At 41.3% G+C, this 26,809-nt stretch overlaps 1 protein-coding gene across 6 annotated transcripts in view; it reads right to left on the minus strand.

Moving 5' to 3' along the window:
* PLD5 (phospholipase D family member 5) overlaps window positions 1-26,809 on the minus strand; it is a 237,201-nt gene that overhangs the window by 14,223 nt on the left and 196,169 nt on the right. For all 6 annotated transcript variants that reach the window (XM_084624900.1, XM_084624899.1, XM_084624903.1 and 3 more), the window contains 2 exons: window positions 7,395-7,592; window positions 3,215-3,354 (listed from right to left, as the gene is read on the minus strand). In XM_084624900.1, coding sequence (XP_084481026.1) covers window positions 3,215-3,354; window positions 7,395-7,592 — 338 coding nt within the window. The remainder of the gene's footprint in view (window positions 1-3,214; window positions 3,355-7,394; window positions 7,593-26,809) is intronic.

Raw genomic sequence — 26,809 nt, forward strand, 5'->3', positions numbered from 1 at the left:
TTACCACTCTATCACCCTGCTTCACACAAAACCAACCAATCCTGGGGGCAGTGAGGCCCTACTGGCCTGTGTGAGTTAGTATGCCCAATCTCTCCCTGGGTGGGTGGTTGCAGAGCTGCCCCTGTAGATGCAAAGACTCATTCAAAATGAACTTCTAGTCCCCCCACACCCAGTGGAGTGATGCACGTCATCAACAGTGTTAAAGTAGATTGGAATAGGAAGTGCAATTCCAAAGAAGAGGGTGAGCTATCAGAATGCACTGCTTACCCAAGCCAGGGAGAGAACAAGAACTCCTCTCAGTTTTAAGCAGAAGGAGCTGCCAACTCCTTACTTTTTAAAGCCCTGATTGTCAGCCTCTCTCCCATTCTGGGATCTCAGGCCTAGGATTATAATAACCTCAAGAAGTTCCTGCCGGGGGGAAGGGAGGAAAAAGAGGAAGAGAGATACCCAAGAGCAGGGTCCCTATATTCTTTGGGTGGGACGGGAGTTTGCTCACATGAGGACTCGGTCTCTCCCCCACCGTCACTGTCCAATTCCTGGGGAGTTGGTGAATTCTTACCCCAATGTGACAGCTGTCTCTGTGGCACTATTCCTACGGTCCTTGGCCCAGAGCACTCAACATGGGTCTAGAGATCCCACTCCTGGAGAGGGAGCAGGCCAGAAGTGAGAGATTCTGGCAAGAAACCCAAGGGAGATGTGCAGCTCCCTTCTACCATCAATCTAGGGAGATTGCCAAAGAAACTCCTTTATTGGGAGGCTGGGGGGATAATGCCAATGGGGAAGCTATGGCAGTGCATTAAGTTTAAAGCCATGCTGCCAATAAAACTGCAAGGGACCTCTCTGTGTAGGTGGTCCTATGCCTCAAGCCACATGGATCTTTGAATTAATCAGGATAGGGGCACAGATCAGCTGGTTCCTCTATAGAGTGGGGAAAATCCTTGCCTCCTCCCTAACAGAGCAACACTACAATTAAAGTTACAAAAGATCTATTCCATTTTAAACCACTAGTATAGCTTTAGACAGTAACTTTCTCCAAAAATGTTCTTGTGGGTCTCAAAGGTCTCACATCTGGTCTCAGGTTTTGGAAGGGTTACACATAACCCCCTCTTTTTTTCAATTATGCAAGGGTGAAAAAGGCATAAATACAGATTTTCAAAAGAGCCAGCAACCATCATTAAGGCGCCTGATTTAAGTGGCCAGATATCCAAAAGGTTCAGCTCCCAGCACCTTCCTCTGAGTGCAATGGGAGCTACTGGATACTTGGTAGTTCTCAATTTAGCCACTTATTCAGCTCCAACTGAGGGGAGGGGAAGCTGAATAATTTTATTAAGATTTGGCTCCAGTTGTAGGTCCTGAGCACTTTTGTAAATCTAGGCCATAAATACATTGTGCATAAACTTTTTTGACTTTTTTTGCTATGAGCTAGCTATAATGTAATATTGGTGGAAGTGCAATCTGTGCTGAGTTTAAAAAGGTCTGTTTTTTAAAATAAAATTATGACAGTTTCCATACTGTGTATTAGTTCCTTCAATATGTTCTCTCTCTTTCATACACACAGACACTATCTGGTATTCATAAAGTGCCAATAGCCATTGTATCTAGGTGCTGAATACAGTAACATAGGAAACAAAAGTGAGTTCTACTGTTGTTTTCCTGGATCTGTCACGTCACTCATAGATGGTCAGACTATAGAATCATAGAATATCAGGGTTGGAAGGGACCCCAGAAGGTCATCTAGTCCAACCCCCTGCTCAAAGCAGGACCAATTCCCAGTTAAATCATCCCAGCCAGGGCTTTGTCAAGCCTGACCTTAAAAACCTCTAAGGAAGGAGATTCTACCACCTCCCTAGGTAACGCATTCCAGTGTTTCACCACCCTCTTAGTGAAAAAGTTTTTCCTAATATCCAATCTAAACCTCCCCCACTGCAACTTGAGACCATTACTCCTCGTTCTGTCATCTGCTACCATTGAGAACAGTCTAGAGCCATCCTCTTTGGAACCCCCTTTCAGGTAGTTGAAAGCAGCTATCAAATCCCCCCTCATTCTTCTCTTCTGCAGGCTAAACAATCCCAGCTCCCTCAGCCTCTCCTCATAACTCATGTGTTCCAGTCCCCTAATCATTTTTGTTGCCCTTCGCTGGACTCTCTCCAATTTATCCACATCCTTCTTGAAGTGTGGGGCCCAAAACTGGACACAGTACTCCAGATGAGGCCTCACCAATGTCGAATAGAGGGGAATGATCACGTCCCTCGATCTGCTCGCTATGCCCCTACTTATACATCCCAAAATGCCATTGGCCTTCTTGGCAACAAGGGCACACTGCTGACTCATATCCAGCTTCTCGTCCACTGTCACCCCTAGGTCCTTTTCCGCAGAACTGCTGCCTAGCCATTCGGTCCCTAGTCTGTAGCTGTGCATTGGGTTCTTCCGTCCTAAGTGCAGGACCCTGCACTTATCCTTATTGAACCTCATCAGATTCCTTTTGGCCCAATCTTCCAATTGGTCTAGGTCCTTCTGTATCCTATCCCTCCCCTCCAGCGTATCTACCACTCCTCCCAGTTTAGTATCATCCGCAAATTTGCTGAGAGTGCAATCCACACCATCCTCCAGATCATTTATGAAGATATTGAATAAAACCGGCCCCAGGACCGACCCTTGGGGCACTCCACTTGATACCGGCTGCCAACTAGACATGGAGCCATTGATCACTACCCGTTGAGCCCGACAATCTAGCCAGCTTTCTACCCACCTTATAGTGCATTCATCCAGCCCATACTTCTTTAACTTGCTGACAAGAATACTATGGGAGACTGTGTCAAAAGCTTTGCTAAAGTCAAGAAACAATACATCCACTGCTTTCCCTTCATCCACAGAACCAGTAATCTCATCGTAAAAGGCGATTAGATTAGTCAGGCATGACCTTCCCTTGGTGAATCCATGCTGGCTGTGACTAGCTTAGACTAGACACATTCTGATCTCCTTCAATAGGGTGATCCACAGCTTAGAACCCAGAACTTGGAAATTCCGTCTTAGGTCCCAATTCTGCTCCCAGTTAAGTCAATGGTAGAACTCTCATTGATTTCAGTGAGAGCAGAATTGGGCCCTAAGAAATTGATCCATAACGAGTAACTAAATGCCTGCTGATTTATTTTCACCAGCAAGAGCTTTCTCTCATTGCAGCAATGTGCTAAATACATTGTGGACACTCACTAACCTTTTAGCATTTGTGTCAAAGACAATAGGGAGGTAATCCATGACAGCTATATAAACAAACTGTTTGGCATCATCTATAACATTGTAGATAGCTTCAATATCCAAGACTCTGTCTTTTGGACAAAAGAGTTTGGGAGAATTCTGTGAAGACAAAAGGTCAAATGTTACACTTAAAGTAAAAGGAGAAGTGTTTCTTTGTCATCTCGAGGTGAGATTTGCAAATAAAATTACAAAATTTAGTGGAGAATATTAATCACTGGTATGTTAAACTACACAGCTGTAATTTCAAAGGTGCAAAGGGGGAATCAGATACCTAAATGCGGTTTGAGCATTACACAGAATTATAGCTCTATAGAAAGATTTTCAAAGGGGTCAATCGTGAAAATAGCCATTTCTATCAAAGTAGCTCTACTTGAGAGGAAGGTGTTACATGACACATCACAGGATTATGCTTTAAAGATTCACAGTACTGGTTACATTACAAAGTAGTAGATGTATCCTGGCCACAACACTAACAGGGCACATCATTCATCAATGTTATGAATTAGTGTTTATGACCTTAACCTGTTTACTGTTTCATGCCAGGTAACACATTGCTAAGAAAATCACCGTTGGTGAAAGGTCTAACAAGGGTCTAACCTTTAAAACCTCCCTCATTCATGTTGTCTACAAATCATCAGGCATTGCTTAGACAAGTGGGGAACATGCTAAACTCTTTATTTTGTTACCTCATCTTCCTACCTTCCCCCACTCTCTTTGTCTGCTTTGTCCACATGTTGCATCCTGACAACTAATCTACTGTGGTCTGTCTGGTACAGTGTCTTTCTTCTTTATTTGTCAGTACAGTAACAAGCACAATGGGGCCCTGATCCTTGATTGGTGTTCCTAAGTGTTATTTTAATAATAAAAAAATACATAGTAGGGTAATTAAAATCATTGGCAGTTCAGAGTATCCATGCTCTCCCAGGACTGAGCCCCGAATCCTCAAAAAAAGCAACTGCATTTTCTTTTGTCTCTCTCAGCCACTCAGGAAGACTGTACTGTTGCTAAGCAACTGTACCATGAGGATTCCTGAATGGAGAATCATTGATTTACTGTGATGTTCACATCTTACACAGCAAGAAAGACTGGAAGAGAAGAATTTTTAAGACAATGAATTTAGATTCACGAAGCAAGGTAAAAAATAAAAAAATATCACTTAGGTGATTTATTTCTATTATCTGAATCTGTTTTCTCAGGATATTGTATACACAATTTGATTTACTCCAAAGATAACCGACTATTTTCTCTCTAGAAATGCTCAGGGGTACAAGTTAACAGCAAAAAGACAAACTAGCTACAGAATCCAGAGCTGCTGCAATCTCTCTTGTAAGCAGTTTGATAACTATTGTTGATCCAGAGGCATTTTGAGTCCAGCGTAAATTGGGAGAGTAAAGGTAATAGCCTTGTCTACCATGTTTATTTTCCACAGGAAAGGGTATATGTTGGACTTCCTATAGTCCCATCATTGGCACCGTTGCAAAAAAACCATTGTAAAACTATCACTAACATTCATGTCTGTGCACAGATACGAAATGCAAACTGTCCATTATGACATTGTTAACATGATTACAGGAGAGACATACAAATAAATTTCTGACCAACTGTGGTCATTAAAGATCCCAGGGCATTTTTTCCCCCCAGGATTAGGATTGCTGCCCTGGCCAAATTCCATCTTGGATAACTAGACACTAATAGCATAACTTCTCTGTGTCCTTTCAACGGGCTATAGAATACTTCTGCAGTTCCTTTCTTAGACCTTGAGATGCTTGGTGCGAGAAATGATATATTGAAAATCCTGTTTTCAAGAAGGGAAGAATCTGATTCTGGAAACCGCATCTTTCTTTCCTTCTCATTCCCACTTCCTGGACAACATTGTGGTATAGGAAAAAAAGCAAACATGAAGAAAAGAAGATTTATCAGGAGAAAGTGCAGCACAGTGGATGGGGGAGGGAAGGAAGGTGAGGTGGTGTAGAACTACCCTTCCATGGTTCAAGTCAAAACTAGATGGTAAGTATCAATCAGTATCAATTATGGGGTCTCACTGAGAAAACTGAAGTGCAATATCCATTGTAGGTCTATCCTAGCTCCCATTTTCTTCAGTGTATATAAGGCCTCTTGCAGAGGTCATTTCAAAACTGAGGACAGTTAGCTGGTGATATATAATTGTCCTATAGGCCCTACATGTTTAGTCTCCACCCAGGAGAAACGCTGGTATGATACGGCAGCTGGGCGCGTTGGAGTGGATTCGCTCGTGGGAGAGGGGAGAGTCGCTGGTAGGTTAAGGATTGCAGCATGAGGATGTGCTCTCTTCTTTCATGCATGCATTTATCAAGAGGACTTGTTTGGAAATACTTGGCTTCACTTTCACTCACGACCATGCTAAATGTGGTATGAAAGGTATCTTTCCCTCCACACTCCACTTGCTCAGGGTGTGTCATTCTTTGCCCTATGAGAACCTCGTAATAGCAATACATTCTCTGTGACTACTGGCTCATTACTGTATTCTCCTCCAAGAAAGGATTTCACCAGGACTCACCATTTGTTCAGAATGGGGCAGCAGGTTTGAAAATTGGTTTGAACAACTAAAATCGTATTACACCCACACTACATCTGCTTATAAAGTCTCCGACTGACTAACTTGGTGGTGGTGTTTTTAAAGTCCTTAATGGCGTTGGCCCTGGCTCTGTTTGAGATCTTCCTTGAGCATCTTCTCAATAGGTATATGCGCTCACATACCAGCTACCTTTCAGGGATTCAACCATTGCACATTAGGTGGACAGGGAATCATGCCTTTGCTGTGGGGAGTCTAAGAGTGCATTCTATTCTTCCATCTCAGTCCATTTCTCCCCATTAAAAACAGCTTTTTAATATGCTGGGTCTTTTAACTTTCTCCTATCCCTTTCCCCTCCTCTCCTATTCGTACTGGGCATTCTCAACCAGTTTTAGGTGTTTCGATGTTGGAGATGTTTAAATGATCTACAAATAAAAGTTTCTGTTGTTATATAGCACTCTGAATGCATTCATGGGGATGTAGAAGAAGTGCTACGTTAATAAGATGATTATGATAATTAATCAACCAAAAGTCACATTGCAAAAAACAGATACTGGGCTCTAATTTTAGCAAAAATGTAACAGGATTTGGACTAGCTATAATTAAAATATTAGATTCAAAGTTAATCCATTTAGCTACAAATTCTTTGCTAAGCTGAAACGTACAGATAATAAGTTAGCGACATGAGGGCTCTCCTGTTGTTCCTTGCCTTTAAGAAACAATATTGAGAATTACAGTGCAAGGAAAGAGTAATAATACAAAAATTAATTTTCAATGCTCTACATTCATGACAGTGCTCCACATGTAGTTAAAATGTCATGAAAATCAGAGTGACTTTACTATTCTTTGCGTCCGTGTAATGTGAAAAGTGGGGAAAAAAGTATGGATTTCTCCACATTTGGTTACAGATTTTCCCCGCAAACAATAAACCTATTGAAATGGTTATTTTCTCCCCTGAGGAGAAAGTGATCCAGTCTGTCAGCAACCAACGATTTCCCGTGCACAGTTGATAACTATGGTACTTTTTCTGTAGCTCAGTTTCAGTCACTGCCATGACTCTCAATTTCAACAGCTTCTCTTGGTTAATGAAAAGTCCTGGTATGTATATTCTTGTTAGGCCACATTTCAGAGAAATACTTGAGCATGTGCTTAAGTTCCATTATTTCTCAAGGACTTAAGTGCTTTCCTGAATAGGAATGCTTCCAGGGTGTTAAAAACCTAAAAGCGGAAAGGTTATACGTAGAGAACATTGGGTACACAAGAGTGCTGGAGCACGCGTAGAGACGACTCTTTCAGAAGTGAGCTGTTGTCAGGCAGTAAGCAGTATCATGGTAGTTATTCACATGTTCTGTAAACATGTGTTCTGTCTTTTTGTGTGTGTGAAAAGACATGTGATATTTTACATGTATGGTATTAAACATCAGACTAACCCAATGTCTCTATTCAGTTACGCAGTAAAGACAATGTTGTAATAGAAGGTTCAACTGAAGCCAAATTTCTGGGTCCCAATAAAACTCGAGTGTTACATAATACTGCCCCCCCCTCCCCCTGAAACAGGCAAAGAACAGATATTCTCTTAAGAACTCACCGACACAAAGACTTCTGATTTTGTCTCATTCAGCTGCAGCATCAGTTTATTTTGGGTATCATACACCCCATACAATCTCTTAGACCAACTTGGAGGCACTTTATTCTTGTATTTTAATGAGCTATACAAGGCAAATATCCTTTGTAAATCTAGGACGAGGCAGCTGCAGTTGTACACAATGACACCAAGTTCTTTCATCTGTGAAATTAAAGTTCATACCATTAACAGGGTATTGGCTGGCACATGTATCTTTAGAAATATATAGTATGCACATAAAATACATTTTTCACAACTATATCCTGTATCTGTAGAGAAATATACACCAGACAAGAACAGTGGAGAACATAACCAGTAATGGTATGTTAAAGGCTAATAAATAGACTACATGGCTAATACTAAAGTCTTGATTCAGACAAAAATATGACAGTGTGCAAAAGTTCAATGTATTTTTTTCTGAATTGTGCACCATAATAAAATATAATGCACCACCAAAGAAACTTCTGATAAATGACATCTACTTGTTACTTGTAATCTCCACTCTGAGATTATTTATAAAGGCTATTTCTTCTGTAGGTGTTGCTTTAGATCTGCTCCTCTTACAGGTGTGGGGTTTTTTTGTTTGTTTGTTTTTTGTGCTTGTTTACAATAATAGTATTCAGTCTCTGCGGGGTGGCATGATAGCAGGTTGTGGCAGTATATCAATATCCAAAGCCAGGAGCAGTTTTGGTTTTGTAGGCACTGGGAAAGCTGAAAGAGTAGAAATCTCACTAAAGGAAAGTGAGTTAATTTGCCAAGGCAGAAAGGATATGATGTTCATGCTTTATACATGGCAGACATGATGAAAAACTGAACTTTTGTCTCTACCAGTAGTTAAATTTACTGTGGCTTTGGGTGACAGCACAGTCCAGTGAATAGGACACTGTAGTTGGAGCCAGAAGAACTGGATTCTATGCCTGATTCTGCCACTGGCATGGTGTGTGACATTAACTAAGTCACTTCATCTCTTAATACCTTAGTTTCTCCATCTGAGAAATGAGGATGTTATTTTCTCTTCCCTTGAAAAGCACTTTGCATCACTTGAAAAGCACTTGAAAAGATCTATGCATAAAAAGAACTTTATAAGGTGAAGTATTGTTGTTATTTCCAATTCTAAGTTAGAAAAAAACAAAAATACCATGGTAAAGATAAATACTACCATGCAGTAAATGTCTTTTTCTTTTATTATCATTAGTACCACACTAGCCACTGCATTAACTGAAGGTAAAGCTCCTGGTTATCTATTGGTTGATATAATTTCTTCTATAAATGTCTACATCACATCCTGTCTGTAGTCACATTTTGTCAGTACAAATAATTTCTTTCCCCTCTTTTGTTTTATAAAGGCTCAAGAAAGATTTTCACTGCTGTGGGTCACAGATACTGCTGACCTCCCAATATCTGCATTGCACACCTGTTTAAACATCTCCAAAAATAAAGGGAGATGCCATTCACATATGGCTTGGGAAAAAATATCTGTTTATTCCATATTAATGCTTAAAGGGTCCATGCTGCCCTCTGACAAGTACAGGGTAGCATAACCCAGAGGATGTGGCATGGGGGGGAAGGGGCAAGTGCCAACTCTGCACCATGCTCCACTTTTCCCCTAACATCAGAGAAGCCCCTTTGCCCTCTGTAGTGTCCCTGGGAGCAAGGCAGTTTTAACAGGAATTGACCTGGTTACAGCATCTTTCCTAAGGATCTGATCCTGCACCACTGAAGCCAATGGGAACTCTGCCACTGAAATCAAGGTGCAGGATCAAGGCCTCCCGTCCACACTGTGAAATCCCTGAGGGGAGAAGCCAGAGGGAAGCAGCTTTGCAGAAACTTTTAGCAATGGGGCCTAGTGCCAATGAGAAGAAACAGAGCCTGCTCATGGATGACACTTGCCTCTCCTGACTCCCACAAACATCAGGTGGGATTTTGGGGAATTGGATGTATTTCTTTATCTTTCAGTGGGGAATTAAGATAATGGCTGGATCTGATCTTCCTTCCATTTCTGTGGTGGCTGAGAGGAACAACAAAACCTAACACCCTGATAGAAAACTACTAGAAGAAACCTGATGAATGAAAATGTACATTTCCCAGCCCCTATTCTGGAAAAATCACATACAGCGGGCGCATCAGGCCTCAACATGTCACACTCTAGAAGTAAGTCATTAGTCAGCTTCAACATTACTTAATGAAATTGCATAAACAACAAGACAGCCAGCTTTTAACTTAATTCAGAAAAAAGTGGAAAATGTCATAATTCTGTGAACATGCACAAACATGGCACTAGCATTTTAGAATGTAGACTGTACTATAACAGTTCATTTTGTCAGGTTTCAGAGGAGCAGCCGTGTTAGTCTGTATCCGCAAAAGGAAAAGGAGTACTTGTGGCACCTTAGCGATTAACCAATTTATTTGAGCATAAGCTTTCGTGAAATTTGGCATAATAACTATACCGTGATAGATGCTCTGTGTCTACTTGCCTGTATGTTTGAGATTTCTCCTGCCTTCTGTTTTAGCTCAATGTTCTTTTACCATCTGAAATTATATTAGCTGTACATCATTATTTTCTAACCCCACTTTGTGCTGTCAGTGCTGCTTTCTTTTTAAGCTCCATTGCAATGCACTTGCTTACAGTATGTTATACTGTACATCAGGACTGTGTGACTTAACCCGCTTTTCAAAAGTGCGTGCTTATCACATACATTTATTGTTTGTTTTTTTAACATTATTTAAGACTTGATTAGAAGACAATTATGAGCAATCCCTGTTTGTATGCAATCAAGCAGTCAGCCTTCTCCTTTCTTCATCTTTAGTCAATTCTGCAATCAAAGAATCCTTCCTTTCCTGTGACAGAAACACCTTCCTCTACATTGAGTTTATTTTTACAGCTATGTACAGAATTCTCTGTGGTGAGGAGAGGCTGCTCTTTTCCCAGTTAATTACAAAGCCCACGATCCTGCAGGCATTTCAGGGCCTGGGCAGTGAGGATATCTGGCAATGACAGATTTTGCATGAAGGAGTATGTTGCCCAATTAAGAGGAAAAGACTCCCTTGTTATAATGTGAGGGCTGTTATTGTTATAGACATGACTTTTTAAAAATAGTTTAAGAGGAGAAGTAGAAAGAGAGGGATTTATATTGAAAGAATAATTATCTGAGGATTACCCTGTGACTTGCTCTGACTGGAACATGCAGCCAAGCATCATCTAAGAAATCTACTGCCCTGGTAAAATCCTCCAGGGTGAGAGCTGATTGGGTGAAGCAACACTACTCACCCTGAGTTTTGGAAGTTACTTATATCCTAATGAAAACCCCACTAAAGAACAGACTAGAGAGAACTCACAACTTGAAGGGAAAAAAAAGTCTGCAGGAAGTAAATCTTCTGAAGTGAAAACAAGAGTGACCAGTGGTGGGTGGAGCAGGAATCTCTAGGATCCTCCTTGAGTAATCATTTTAATAAAAAGTGTTCTAACTCCTGTTTGCTCAAAGAAATGAATGGCCCAGTCCTGAAAGCGCTGGACATCTTGCAAGGTGCTCATTACCATTAGCTCCAAGTGTACGGGGAGCTGAACACACTGGGCATCTTCCAGGATAACATCCACAGCATTCATTTATTGCACTGAAAAGAACCTTTTAGCAAATTCGTATGACCTTTTAGACCTTGGCCTTTTAGAAACATTGCTATGCATAACTTCCACTATGTTTGAAACTAGATCCCATTGCAAATGGATGACTGAAGCAGAAGCAGAACACCACCACAGCACATTAATGCAAAAACCAAATGCACGCTACACAGAGTGTAACACAAGCCATTAGATCATGATAACTCAATTACTAAGGTTTATAATGACCTAAGCTCCTTGGCAGCTTGTAAATAAGAAATCATATAATAATAAAAATATTTAAATGCCATTCTAGAACTAAATGGAATTAATCCAGTTTTAAAACACTTGCATACAGACGACACAATTCATTGTAGTGCACTGACTCCATATTTATTGCAAACTCTGAAGTCCTCTTTCAAATTGAAATAACTCTGCTGTGAAGCGAGTTAGTCCAGGCTATTGTTCGTGTGCACACAATGCTGTTGCAATATAATATATCTTATTCAGCACACAATGCTGAATCCTCCAGCTGCTACCCCCACACTGCTTTGCGGGCGACCATTACTGACCTGTCTGTTAACCTGTGTGCCCTCCCCTTCTCTGGGGTCAAACTGACTGGATGTCCCCTCCCCAGTTTATAAACTGGCGCTCAGCCAGATTTTCTCCATTTGCTCCTGGATTCCAGTTTATCACAATATCTGCAATAAGACTCCAGAAGCCCTACAACATGCCTCAAGCAGCTGCTCGGAGGCACACTGAGATCTCATCACTATCTAGGGAGACACATCGGTGCAGGAAGCTCCTGCAGCCGGCCACTGGAATAAAGACCTTTCGTGGACATTGATAGATAGATGTCCATGAGAGGCCATGACCAGGATGCTAAATAGTGCTGGATAAAGAGCAAACAGCTCAGGAGCACCTACATGAAAATGAGGGATAACAGGAAAAAGTCTGGCAGGGGACGTGTAACCTGTCCATTTTTTAAGGAGCTCGACAGGATTTTACCGAACCATATGACCCAGGAACCTTGTGAAGCGTGGTGGCTGCTTTCTGCCTGTCCCTCCCAAGAATGAGCAGCAAGACTCATCAGAGGATGAGCACCAAGAGGGAAGTTAAGCGATCTCTCCAGAAAGCCAGGATCTCTTTGGGGTTTAGGGCACTGATGCTGACCAAGAGAAAGGCAAGCCTGATTCCCAGGCAGCAACCAGGGACCAGGACTAAGGAGGCTGATCCTATGGAGGGAACCTCGGCATGTAAAACTTTTAATATAATTTTGGTAATAATTTAATAATTATGTTTCAATGTATTATGACGATGTTATACTGCCATGCTAGCTTCTGTTCCAAGAGCCCCAATGGCTCAGCTGCAGCCACTGTAGGTGGATATGAGCTAGAAACCTGAGTCTGAGGTCCCCACCTCCCTCCATTGACTCATACTGTCCGTTTGTGCACCTTCCCAATGTACACCTTTCCAAAATGGCAGCTACTCCGGCCAAGCAATCAGCTCCATCTCATGCTAAAGCCCCAGCTACCAATTATTTTCAGGCCCACACAATGGAGGGAACATGCCCATGTATTTATTTTCCTTTTCCCTTCCTTCAGCAGTCCTGCTGGCAAATGCCACCCCTCCCTCCCCCCGCCCCCTTCAAAAGCCACATTCACCATCTCAAAATGGCTGTCAGCTACACTATATGTCCACAGCCTCTATCCCACCAACTCCCAAGGCAGATTCAAATAAGGAAAACATTCTTTTGTGCAAAATTCAAAAGAATATTGAGACACTTGCTACAGGAAAAGAAGTTAGCCTAATGTTCTCACTTTACATTGGGTAGACATTGGCAATGCAAGCTCTTAACGCTACAAAGACTGCAGCTCCCCTGTAAATGCCCTGTAACATGCATTTTTACAGACTGGTAACAGCAAGTGCTTCAGGTAATCATTACAGACTCCTGTCTATTTTTTTCTGCACTTTTAACATGTCTTCAGGGGAGATAAAGCAAAATCTAAGGCTGAGAATCTGCTCAATTTTGATTCAGAGATTATGAGAAATAGCTGCACAGCCATCCCCCTCCCGCGGTAGAGCTTGTGACTCCCTTCCACTCCTGGAACACTTCTGGGGGGACGTTATTCTTGGGGAATAACTTCACACGGTATCTTGCTAGTCTGACCTTTGCCTTTTTGAACAAGGCCATTCTCTGCCTCCTAATTCCCTGCCTCACGATTAACATCATGGACAGCCTAAAGGGGATGTAGGAAGGATTACTAACCAGCTCATCCCCAGATTCACCCTGCTAATCCCGCCGACACCAAATAAGCACCTCCAAGGCACAAAAAAGCTTGCAAAGCCAACCAGGGAACAAAATTCCCCAATGCCCCCCCACCACCACCACCATCCTAGATGCACAACTGTAAAGCCAAACAGCATATACTGCACAGGCAGAAATCCTAATACAGCCCTCCTCATGCACACACCACTTACCGTCTCCAAAGTGCTCCCAAGACTGGGAAGAATCTCAGGGCGGTAAAGCTAGACATGCATTTAAAAAAGTGCTTAGCACAGGCTCCCTAGAATTTGAACAATAACCGCTGGTCTTTTGTTTTTAGTACCTCCACAGCTATGGCACCTGCATTGGCCAGACCCTCAAGGACAGTCTGGCAAATATGAAAGGGAGAAAATGGAAAACTCGTGATGAAATATTACAGACATCAATACAGAGTCCCAAAACACCCCCAAAATGCAGAGAGGTGGAGGCAGCATCTGGGGATGGAGGGACAGCCTGATCCTGATCAGGAGAATTCCAAGGAGATTGTTGCAGTGGCAAAGAAAAGCCTGGCAGTTGCCAAGGAAAGCATTACCATGGTCAAGGATGGTAATACAGAGGCAATTCCTGGAGGGCGTACAAAGCCACAATGCCCAATTGCAGTGCATATTACTATTAAGGCAGCAGGCAATACAGCACTGTAAACCAACACCCAGCCATGTTCTGCAGCCCCTGGACAGCACAGTTTACTGGTGTAAGGATCCACGGGTCTAGAACTTGGGGTTGGGGAGGGGGGTCTTAGGCAACCAACACCTCCATGTTGAGCCAGGTGAAGCACCACCCACCCATTCCTGGAGCATTATATACCACAGGAAGGACTGCCCAAAGAGGTCAGAGTGACAAAACCCTGCAACAGCCTGATTGGTTCACATCAACTATTTAAACCAGGAAGTTAGCCCACAGTGCCGGTCAGTATGCTTGGTGTCTTCCTCTTCTTTTTTGTCCACGTTTCAGTACCAGTTGCTGCTGGAGAAGGTGCTGCTGCCACATCATCTGCCCACGAGTGTGGTAGGCACAGTCCCAAGTTGAACTGATCCATCTTTGAGTGCTGAAGTACAGCCCGAGCAGCCTCTGTGTACTTGAGATTGCCAGCACAGTGGCATGGATATTGTTGGGTGCATGCTGACCAACAGCAATTAGAAAATAGTGTTAGCCTACCCAGAGAGGAAGCATAGGGCAGAGACAGATGAGTCATGGGATTTTTTAAAAATCTGAACTATCCTCGCTTCCACTGTGCATCACACAATGCATTGTGAGAAAAATCCCAGAATACACACTGCTCAGCACAGAATAACCTCCAAGAATGCTATACCTGCAGTTTACAGCAAACCACCACTGTGTGTACACAACAGTGAGCATTGACATAGGGCATGCTGTCCCATGTGCACACTTTTACTGTGGCTTGTGTACTGTATGGTACCTGGCACAGAGAAAAAAGCTGCAGATTAAAGCCCTATGTAGAAAAGCCCTGTGTTTCCAGGATGTTTTAACTAGGGCTATACAGAATGGTTTCTACACAACAACTCATCAGAAAACACGTTGAACACATGGGAAGCTCCCATCCCATTGTAGGCATAGATACCATGATAATAGGTGCCTGTAATAATAATAAATAATAATGTGGGAGGAAAGGAAAGTTTGCATTAATAGGAATTACAGAACCTGCATCACTCACCAACGTATTGATAGGAGGATCGATTCCATAAAGCCAAATTTGTTTTCTTGTAAAATATTCTTCTTAATAAGATTACTGGATTACTGTGGCAGTCTCCGCTATAACAGGATTACAGAAGAGAGTGGTTCTCATCACAAATCCAGCATGTATAATATATCTTATTCACAGAACCATCTTCTTGATTTAAAATACAAGAAGGTGTCAAGACTGTGAAGAGGCAAAGAAAGCTCCAGCATAACCTTTTCTTAGGTTTTACCGCCGGTAATGTCTACAGATTTTAGTTTCCTGCAAACTATTAAAGAGTGTCTTAATTAACACTTAGCTGGCATTTGAAATCTCTGTGAGCTTCCTGAGGCAAAAACAAACAAACAAACAAACAAACATATACTCAATATCTGTCCACTTGGCTTACCAACAGTGAATGCAGTGCAAGATGTTCCTCACTATTTTATATTAAAGGAAGAAAGAAAAAAACAAAACTAAGCAATAAGCCAAACAGGAATCAAATCTAACACTTTGCTGCCTCTCTTTCATAACTGTTCCCTTTTACTAGTGTTGGCAAATGCTGATTAGAAAAACTGAGTACAAATCACACAAAGCAGTAGAGGCTGCCTATCCTTTCAGTCAGTGAGTAAAACAAAGAAAAGAGAAAGTGACTAGGTCATAGTATCTGGGACTGAGTAAATGGGAGATCTCATTTTGTATTTTTCTCCCCACAGAGCAATACAAAATATAAAGCTTAACCCGTGAGTCTTTTTATTTTGGAAACTGGTAAAATTTCTACAAAAGTGGCATAAAAGAATGCAAAAAATCTTAATTTTTAAGAATATTAATGATTAAATGGTTTACTTTCATTTAGATATTCCTGCACAAACTATTTCCTAAAAATAATTGTTATGGAATAAGTGAATGTTTCAATGTTTTCTTCTACACTATAATCGTATATACCCCACATTGAACCATCTTACAATAACTACACACAAATAGCGACATCTTCTACCCTGCTCTCGGAAGCTGCATGGATCTTTTCTGGGATTTTCCAGTGCTCAGATTATGTTGCTATGATAGCTTTTTTCAGGGAGTTTTTTCCATACCAGATACATACTATTTTTTAGCACGTTCAGTATTTCAGGAGTAAATGAGCTCAGGACTGCAGCACCATTCAAGTTGTGAATTTTAGTCACAAAACAATTAACAAAACTACAGATATTCATAAAAGTTATACAAATGTACATAACTTAATCACCACCACTAAAAAGAACAAATTCTTGCCTCCCTAGGAGCCTAGACTAGCTTGAAAAAAATTGTTGAAGAACACTTTTTAAAAATCTTTTAAGAAGCACTGAGATCCCCCCTTTTATCCAAATGAATGTATTTACCAGTGCTATATCTTTAGAAAGAGGGTCCAAATAAGCAAACATTATATTGTTGACATACATACCAGTATTATGCATATGTTAAAAGAGCATTATCAAGGTTACAAAGTAAAGCACTCAAAAGACAGGTAATGCCAGAATTCAGGTTGCCTGTGCAACCTTAATTTGGCCCCGTTATGTGTATGCTTTATGACGGTGTCTTTAATTGCATGATCACATACTATTTTTTCCACAGGCCAATTGGCCTTATCCAGTGTACATAATAGACTGTGCTCATTGAATGAGCAGCTATGCAATATCTTGTTTTCTCCTCATTCTTCAATGTGTGGCTTGTGGCAAATGGCTGACACTATTATGGTGGTTACCATGCTTTTCCTTGGTGTGATGGGTCAGGGTGCCGCCCCTTGCCTCTATTCTTGGGAATCGATGGTTCTGCTAGTGCCCTTGTGTGAGAGAGAAGTGGAGCAGGGAAGGGACCCAGGTCTGCCCCTTCCTCTGGGTCCCAGCCCCTTCAGCTTCTTGGGCTTCTTACCCTCTTTCCCCCTGGGCAGGGTTTCCGTTCCCCATGTACTCTGATACTCTGGTCAAAACAGCACTCCTCCAAACTACAGTCAGCTCTCCTTCCCTCCTCCTGTGTGACTGAAACAGGGTTTTTTTTATTAGGTCTCTGGCAGGTCCTTAATTGGCTCCAGGTGCTCTAATTAACCTGTAAGTAACCTCTCCTCAGTCCACAGGGAATAAGGCCTTGATCATCCTGGGGCTTATATACCACCCATCTATCACTCTGCTGCTGCCTTCTGTCCCTGCTGTATCACAGGCTCCAGGCCTTATTTACTGAACCCTATTCAAACCCTCCTCTGAAGACAGAATTATTAATTTCTTTGTGGCATTTTTTAATTGCAGTCTTCACTACAGTCTCTCTCGGTTTCACAAATATTAATGAAATGTAGCTTTATGGCGCCCAACCCACTGGTATCCTAAGGAACAAGAGAAGACCGCAACAAACTGGCATCAATCCCAGACATTCCACAATGGAGCAAATATTCATAGAAGCGTGCCAGTTTATTGTGAAGGCACAAGAATTCAAGTGCCCTGTTCACATTTCGTTTGTGGATATCCAGGCTGCGTTTGACTCTGTTGACAGGGAATCTCTTTGGCTGCTCTTGAAACTTGCAGGCCTCCCTGACTAGCTCCATAGACCATTCCATTTCCTATTAGATGACTCCTCAAGCTGCATTCTTGTAAATAGGAAAAAACCGCTTTCTTCTGAATTAGGTCAGGTGTTCAACAAGGATGCATTGCCACCCCAAAACATGCCAATACCATCATACTGTGTAACTTGACCAGACACTAAGTAAATGCATTTTAGGCATAAACCTTTATGATAAGAACTTCCCTGATGTTGATTTTTGCTGATGACGTGGCACTAGTTGCTGAATCAATAGATGGGCTAGTTGTGACACTTGAAGCCCTAGAAAGCTCACTGGCAAAAGTCAGTCTAAAAATTAATTGGGGAAAAATTCTTCTGGTTGGCTACTTTGAACAAGCTGGGGGCTCTAATATCTTAGTGGAAGACCATTCAGCTGAGATTGTCAGTGATTTCACCTACCTCCGCTCTGCCGTCAGTACCATGGGACATCAAGAAAGAACTTGGAAGCTGCACTACAAAAGTGTCATCAGTAATGGGATGCCTCATCAAGAATGTCTTTCACAAACCAAACGCCCTGATAAGTAAAGAGATGAAGATACAAATGGTTTGGTGGTCAGTGTTCTGACCTACGAGACTGAAACATGGCCTCTCACTATCAAGATTGAAAATCAGTTGTACACCATTCAGATGAAGCATCTTTGAATGACCAAAACCATCAAATGGTATGAATTCAAGTAAAATGAAGAGATCCTTTTTCTAACTAAACAGGTCCCACGCTCTTAAACAATCACCGCATGCTCTCTACAGTGGTATCTATGCTGAATGCCTACCAACTTCCATGCAAGAATCATCTTTGACTTTGACCCAATGAAAGCAGAATGGAAAAGATTCCCCAGAAGACCTAAAACATGATGGTTAGATAGTGCCAACAGAAACATGCCCCTCACAGGCATTTTACCCTGTAACATACCAGATTTGGCTCAGGACAGAACATCATGGAGGTGCATAACACATTAGATGGCCTTTGTGCTGTCTAAGCAACAAGGAGAAGTAACCAACACCCTTGTGAGGTGAGCAGATGGTATTATCCCAGTTTTACAGATGGGGAGCTGAGACATAGAAAATTAAGGTCAAAATATCTACTGGTTTTTTGGGTGCCCAAGCTGAGATGCCTATGACCTGATTCTTCACAGTACCTAGAATTATATAGCACTTTATAGATTTGAAGTCTGCTCCTAATGACTTCAGTTGCACTTGTGAGTGCTTAGCACCTCTGCAAATAAGTCTCAAGTTGGGCATTCAAAAAATAAGGAATATAGAATTAGCGATCACCTGTGAAAAGTTTGGTTTAAATGACCTGCCCAACATCACAAATGAAATCTGCAGCAGAAGCACCGACAGAATCCAGTTTTTCTGGGCAGCATTCAACTGCCTTAACCATGACACCTTCTTTTCTCTTCCTGCAATCAGTTGCCTCATTCACTACACACCTTCCAAATGCTGCAAAAATTGAAGCATTGATCCCACAGTCTCCTTCACCACATAACCCTGATTCAGTCCCGTAGGGATCCATTGTGTACACTGAATGAGTCAGGAGTCCTGTAGAACAAGGAGTTCACAGATATTTACTGACTATGACACTCTGTACCTCAAAGTAGCACCCTGGAACCCCCATATTCACCACTGTCACATGATGATATGTTTTGTACAAAGTATGCCTTGTGAGGTATCATTTTAAAAGTCTTAATCTGTTGAACATTAATATCCTGTTGGATTGTATGTGCTATCATTGTATGTAAAGCTTTGAAGCATTGCTATATGTGTTACTGATGCCCACAGTTAAACTTTCAGTTGCAACAAAGGACCAGCCAGATGTGCTGATAGCCCATTAAAGGAAATCCCAACGGCCATCCAAGAGACTTTTCAGAGAGATCACATATACAATGGGGACTGCTTAACCAGTGGGGACTGCCTGATCTCCAAGGCACAGAAAAGATCTTTCCAACAAGCTGGAAAAGAATATAAAAGAGGGGACATGACACCATCACTTGGTCTCTCTCCCCCCCACAACTCAGCACCTGGAGGAATGTCTGGAGGTCTAAGACTTTGAACTGGGGAAGCGTGGTCCCAGGCTGTAAATGGAGTCCATTATTGAGGATCTGTAACATGCTTGTATCATCTCTCAGGGTGAGACACTGCTTGATTCAAATCCTGCTTAGTTTGTAGAACTTAGACTATGGATTTATTTTTGTTTAAGTAACCAGCTCTGATCTCTATGCATGCTACTTATAATCATTTACAATTTATCTTTCTATAGTTAATAGACCTGTTTTATATTTTATCTAAAACAGTGTGTTTTGGTTGAAGTGCTTGGTAAATTTCAGATCAGTTTACAAAGACTAGCATGTGCCCATTCCACATTGAGGGAGTGACCAACTACTTAATGAACTTACACTGGACAGGCTTCACAGTACAGTTCTGGGGTGCAAGGCTGGGAAGTTGGAGGGAATTGGCTGGAGCCTCTCTATTGATGGTTCATGAGTACCCGGGACATCATTCATGTAACACAGTTGGGTGTCCCCCTGCCTGTGGATGTCTGTGTAAGTGCAGTGCCTATCAGAGGTTTGTAGCTTGACATCAGCATCACAGTGTGAGAGGCAGCCCGGATTGGTGGATTTGAAGGGCTCAACAGTCCCACAGTCCAGGTTGCACCCTGGGGATCCCGTCACACTGCCATCAGAGGAATAGTGAGACTCTGGAATTTTGGGTTTCATTCTAGCCTCTGGGGAGGGCACAGAAACTTCTGCCTATTCTTGCCCTAAGCAGAACCCCTTCTTTTTCTTCAACTCATCCCCCTCTCAGTCCCGTCTCTCCCCCCGCCCACCTGCTTCTCATCCCAGTCCCATTTTGCTCACCTAACGAGTCCCGTCTCCACTCTACAGGCTTCTTAGCCCAGACTCCTTTCCCACCAAATCCTAGTCCCACCCCTCTTAACTCTCCATTCCAGTCCCAATACCTTCACATTGCCCAGCCGCGTCCATTCCCCCCAGCCCCAACCCCTTAGGTCTCTGTCCACAGTCTCCTTGTCCAGTCACTCCCAGTTCCTCCCCTCCTGGCTCCTCACCCAATCTGTCTTTCTTCCCAACCCAGGCTTCCAGTTCCACTCCCCCGCCCCCACAGCCGGTCACAGATACATTTTCCTTCCCCACTGGCTCCCATTCGTCCAATCTCAGTGCCCCTCCTGCACCCCCAGCTCCTCATCCCAGTCTCTTTGTGCAGTGAGTGCTGACTATTCAAAGAAAAGGTCACAAGAATGTTTTAGCTTGAGCAAAACAATGTATTTTTTCACTAGTCTCGTTTTCAGAAACAGCAGATCCATTTTGGCTGAAATTTTCCAGTGAAGTTCAGACACATACCACAAAAAATTCCAATCTGAACAGTTAAAGTTTGGCAAGTTATAAACAACTGAAATCAGGGTCTGATAATGGGAAGTGTCTGGCAACCTTCATAATAGGCAGTGCTACAAGTCCCACTTAAAATAACCTCTACTGTCGAGAGCCCATGTATCTTAAAGGGCAAGAGTCTAGTTGCAGCACTTACAAGTGGGGCATGGAGATGGGCTCAAAAACATTCTCAGCTGGCTAGTTGTTTAGTTGCAGCTATAATTATGCTCTGTCCCTTTTAATTATAACCACTTGCAAGCCGTTCTCCTAACATTTCACTCCTAATAAATTGCAATCTTAAGATCTTGTGATCCTGTTAGATTTCCACCATTTAAGCTGGAAGTTCTGTAAAAACAACTGTCTGACAAGATTAAGCTTCTGCTGGACCAGAACAGGAAAACAATTCCTTTGCAGTTTTGGTTGGTATCAAAATGATTTCTGAATCTGTGATTTGGACCAGATCCCAGTGGTGTTAAATTCTGAAGATTATCATTCAAGCCAGTGTGCTGAAAATAAACCAGGAGCACATGACCAGAGTGAGATAGTGCTTCCCATACTCAATGCACACATAACACTTAAATGAATTTGACCTAACATTACAGGGATATTCAGTATAAAATCATGACATATGGTGAGTGAAAGTCAGAGAATAAAGGGGACACATGAATGGGCCAATTTGGGTAGATTTGCTCCATTACATTTGGAGTGCCAACCACAGTCAGCCCAGTGTTTTCAAGTCTCACCCCCCATAAGTAATTAGACAGAGGCTGTATTATGTGTAATTCCTGCACAGTTAAAGTCCCCCAAGAATCACAACTTAGTACTTTCATTTCCACTGCTTACTGTAGAAGAGCTGCCTCAAAACAATATGGTAAGGTGGATGCTCTAGGGTGCTGACAATTCATTATATCCTGCAAGCTACTGTCTACGTTTCCTTTCCTGGTGGTGCTATGGGGCAAGGGTAACAAACTGAAGAGTGATGTGCTATTATTTCCAATTCATAGTACAGCGTCAAATAATGAAAGATCAGATGGTTACTACAAGCCACCATATTTTGCACAGCTGCTGTAATCTTACAAGGGAATTTACTAAAAGAAAAGTACACTGAGCAAGAACATGATTCTGCACTTCATCTGTACCAAAGAATACTGCAACACAGAGAGAACGGAAGTCAAACACAAGTAAAGAGGGACGTTTTGCTTTAAAAGGCCATAAAATATTAATGAACAAAAATTAGGAGGAGGAGGAGTATTTGAGAGGAATGGAGTAATCATGCATCCTTGATATAGAAGAAATCCTTTAAGTACTTAATACATTAGGGGATGTCTGTCCCCACTTCTCCCCCTGAACTATACATTATTTCTTCATAACCTGCCCAAGTAATATGAAAAATGCTCAGTGTAAACAAGACACAGCAATACAAACACCTTACATTACAGACACAGGAAAGTCACACCATCGATAATCACACACACTCCCATGCAATAAGGAGATAAACCTGAGTTCACCTGCTGCTGATAATGGTGCAGAATAATGAACAGAAGTGTGATGCTGAGTGCAGAAGTGACTCAGCGATATTTACTGCTATGCCCCATAATTAATACCACTTAACATAATCACAGCTCAATTTATCATTTACAAATGAGTCTTCAGTTTAGATTTTCATTACTCCCTAAAAGTGGGAACAAGTGTTACTTCAGTTTTCCCTACCAGGGAAAAAAAAATACTTGCACCTGTAAGAAAATCTCCCAAGATGGTGCTTGATTTAGTTTTAGTTTTACTGCAGGAAATTGAATGATTGTGAACTCTAATTTGATTTTGTTTCTGTTTTCAAAATTGGTTTTTATTACATATGTCAAAGAAAAGAGATTGTCCTGAAGAGTCAGACAAGGGAACACATTGTTCTGGCCTCCATTTCATTGCTAGTGAGCATCATCATATTTCAAATTTCATTTGTTACTTACAGGACATTAAACAGTTTGCTAATCAGTAGATTACCAGAAAATAAAAGTAGCTCGAAAATTCTACTTGCTTCTGTAAAAACTGGCATCTTGCATACCTCCCCCTCCATCTCACCCACACATATGCTCCTTCCTCTGTTTAGCTCTACATAGTGGAATTCTATTACGCTGGTCTGTCAGAACATCTCACATCTTCCTCACTCAGTTGGAACTCACAGCATGAGCATTTAAATGTTTTGAGCTTTCTCCCTTGCCATAAATAATGCCAGAAGGGCCAGCAGTCCATACTTGCCCTGCTGTACAACATAAAAGAAGAATGTGAGAGGACTTTTCTTCAGAACACTTCAGAATAAAGAAAATATTTATGTACCAACACATTGTCAAAGTGCAAGGGCTGGTGTTTTTTTTGTACTTATAGATTAAATGGAGATGTGACAGCATGTGATTGGCTAGTATAATGCATTATTGATAACACTACTGCCACACAACATGATGGCATTTCCTTTTACATAACTGATTATGGATTAATGGCCAAGTGGTGATTCCCTAAGGTTGCTGAATCACAGAAAATAGGAAAATGACAACATTTTCTTCTATACTATCAGCTGGGTACCGTTATAGTTTTCCTGAGCCATAACAGATGTTCTTTTTTTATGTACATAAAAGGATGTTTTGCCACTTATAGAATCATATGGGCAAAAAAATGGAAGCATTGCAGGCTAAAGATGCCAGAGATTAAACAAGTTAATGAGAAGTGGCTATAACATACATAGCTTTTACATAAATTCAACATTAAACAAAAACAATTGGAAGGAACAAATTTAACTTTTTAAAAATCTTAAATATTTATAGGCTAAAATGGATAATATATCCTACCTTAATATCAGTACAGGTTCACACAAAAAACAAAGTTTCAGTTGGAAAACTTCTGCTCAAATGGTTGAAGTTTCGCACATTTATAGACAAAGGAAAACCGGGTTTTATAATGAGAATTTTCAGGCAACCTTAAGTATAGGTGATGCTACCAGCTCCAAGAATGATACTGGATGATCAAAATCTCAATTTTATACAGGAAAGGAAGGGAAGACAAGAAAATATGTAATTTAAAGATACTTGGGAATTTTTTAATCCTGTTTAGCATTAAGAGGTTTACTCCAAATCTTAAAAACAGAGGATAAAGCTTATTTCTCACTGGACTTCTGTTTCTTGTACTACAATATAGGACTTACAGACAGTAAAATGCCATTGACAAAGACAAAATGCTGAAAAGATTATTTGCTAAATTACCTCAGTATATGGACACTATAAAATACAATAGGATATATATTTCTAATATATATTCATCGCCTCCACATATGCAACAGAACTACATGGAAAAGCAAACAAAAATTTTTGTTCCAAAATGTTTTAAGACTATCATTAAATTAGATTTGCAAGAAATGCCCAGTTAATTTTCTTGTTGCAAAAATCTGACTGGCAGGAGTTTCTACATCTCACTCCATATTTGTAGATAAACATCGTATTTTTGATTTGCACATAGTTGCCTGCTTAATACATATTCATTCAGCAAAATGACTCAGCTGTGGTAACTTGAAGACCTAGCACAGAGATACAGCTTGGAGATTTGAAGATTTTGGTGGCAGTAGTCTGCTCAGCAGAGTAAAGACAGGTGACAGTGACTCTCGAAAGGATCCTCTTAAGTTTATTAATAGAGGTTGAAATTTGGAAAGGGCTGGAAGTGCCATGAGTGATGCACATTTTGGTGAAGAGAACATTTTGTCACTCTATGTTTGTTCAGCTTGGTGATTTATGTATATAGAATGATGAGATATTATACTGATCTCTGGCCTCATTTTTTTCTTAGAGTGACTGATGGAGATCTAATTTTTCGCACTTGAGTATGATTTACCATATGTTTCTTCTTACAAGACAACACAACATTGTGTTTTCCCTGTGTTAGTATGGAAGGCTATTGGGCTGTTGCACTGGGGAACTCAACTGGTGCTGAGGTAATTTTGATTAAGGTCTTTTCTAATGGGCGCTGTCATCTGTGCAATGTCTAGTTAGGGTGATAATCACTAACAGAGACTCAGGATACACTTTTATTATGTAATTCCATTATTTTAACTGTCTAAGTGTACATCACTGGTCTGATGTAGTATAGTGATACCGATGTCCCTATGAGATGAATCTGACCCCCATCCATCCTTTGATACCTTTGACCAAGAAAAATTGGTGAGCTAATAGCAAGATCTTGCAGGAGAGGACAGGATCTCCTACAGTGTATTTGCTTTTTCTCAGAGTCCCCAGTGGATAGTAATAAGTATTTAATCTTCCTCCTCTTGGCTGTTCCTAGACCTATGAAGGATCCTGTATGGCTTCATTCAGTCACTCTTTCTGTTCAATGTAGAGCTGCTAGGAGACAGTGCGATATTTGCAGATGATCAAGTATCAGGGGGTAGCTGTGTTAGTCTGTATCCACAATAACAACTAGGAGTCTGGTGCACCTTAAAGATGAACAGATTCATTTGGGCATAAGCTTTCATCTGTAAAAAAAACACTTCTTCAGATGCAGATGATATATTTCTACTTTTTCCTTTTAAGTCCAGATGTTTACCCAACATCCAGCAGAAGTAAAGATTGGGATAGCTACCCTGGTTTAAAAATCAATCTAGATAAAATGGAAATAATGCTGAACAGCAGAGGGAAATGTGGAAGCCTCTGCAGGGATGTGACTGCAACTTCTATTTGAGGAGTATGCCTAGCTTTTGCTGCAGAGTAAATCACATTCTTGTGGTCATAGTGGATTCACTGCTACTTCTTCATTTCATTTGCATCAGAAACACCTCATTTTTTTTTATTATTTAAGGATCTAGTTCCACCACAAATTATTGGACTTGATGCAGAAATCAGCGGGTGAAAGTATACGACCTGTGTCATTCTGCAACAGGACAGATTAAATGATCATAATAGTCTATGTTGGCCTTAAAATCTATGAGTCTACAAAGGCTGGTCTGGAGACTACAAACACTCCCATATTATCAAAAAAAGAAAAGGAGGACTTGTGGCACCTTAGAGACTAACCAATTTATTAGAGCATAAGCTTTCGTGAGCTACAGCTCACTTCCTCAGATGCATATCGTGGAAACTGCAGCAGGCTTTATATATACACAGAGAATATGAAACAATACCTATTCCCACCCCACTGTCCTGCTGGTAATAGCTTATCTAAAGTGATTTCCAGCACAAATCCAGGTTTTCTCACCCTCCACCCTGGATTTGTGCTGGAAATCACTTTAGATAAGCTATTACCAGCAGGACAGTGGGGTGGGAATAGGTATTGTTTCATATTCTCTGTGTATATATAAAGCCTGCTGCAGTTTCCACGATATGCATCTGAGGAAGTGAGCTGTAGCTCACGAAAGCTTATGCTCTAATAAATTGGTTAGTCTCTAAGGTGCCACAAGTCCTCCTTTTCTTTTTGCGAATACAGACTAACACGGCTGCTACTCTGAAACTCCCATATTATGTGGAGCTCATCACAGTGGCCTATGTGTTGTGTTCTCTAGGCAAAGTACACTGAACAACACACTATTCGGACTACCCTTGAAGTGCTCCCAGAAACTGCACCTTGTGCAGAATTCAGTAGCTCACTTCTTGATGGGTTGCTCTGAGCAGCTCTCACCAGTGCTATCAGGTCTTTTACACTGGCTGCCTGTTTGATTCTGGACGCTATTCAAGATGTTGGTGATAAGCTCTAAATGGTCTTTGGCACAGTTATCTGAACAATCACGTCTCCCATGTTTTCTCATGGAGTGTATAATCTTGATTGCTGACAGTTCCTTGAATGGACTTT

This window comes from Lepidochelys olivacea, assembly GCF_965140295.1.
Source record: "Lepidochelys olivacea isolate rLepOli2 genome assembly, chromosome: 3".
NCBI classification, from domain to species: domain Eukaryota; kingdom Metazoa; phylum Chordata; order Testudines; family Cheloniidae; genus Lepidochelys; species Lepidochelys olivacea.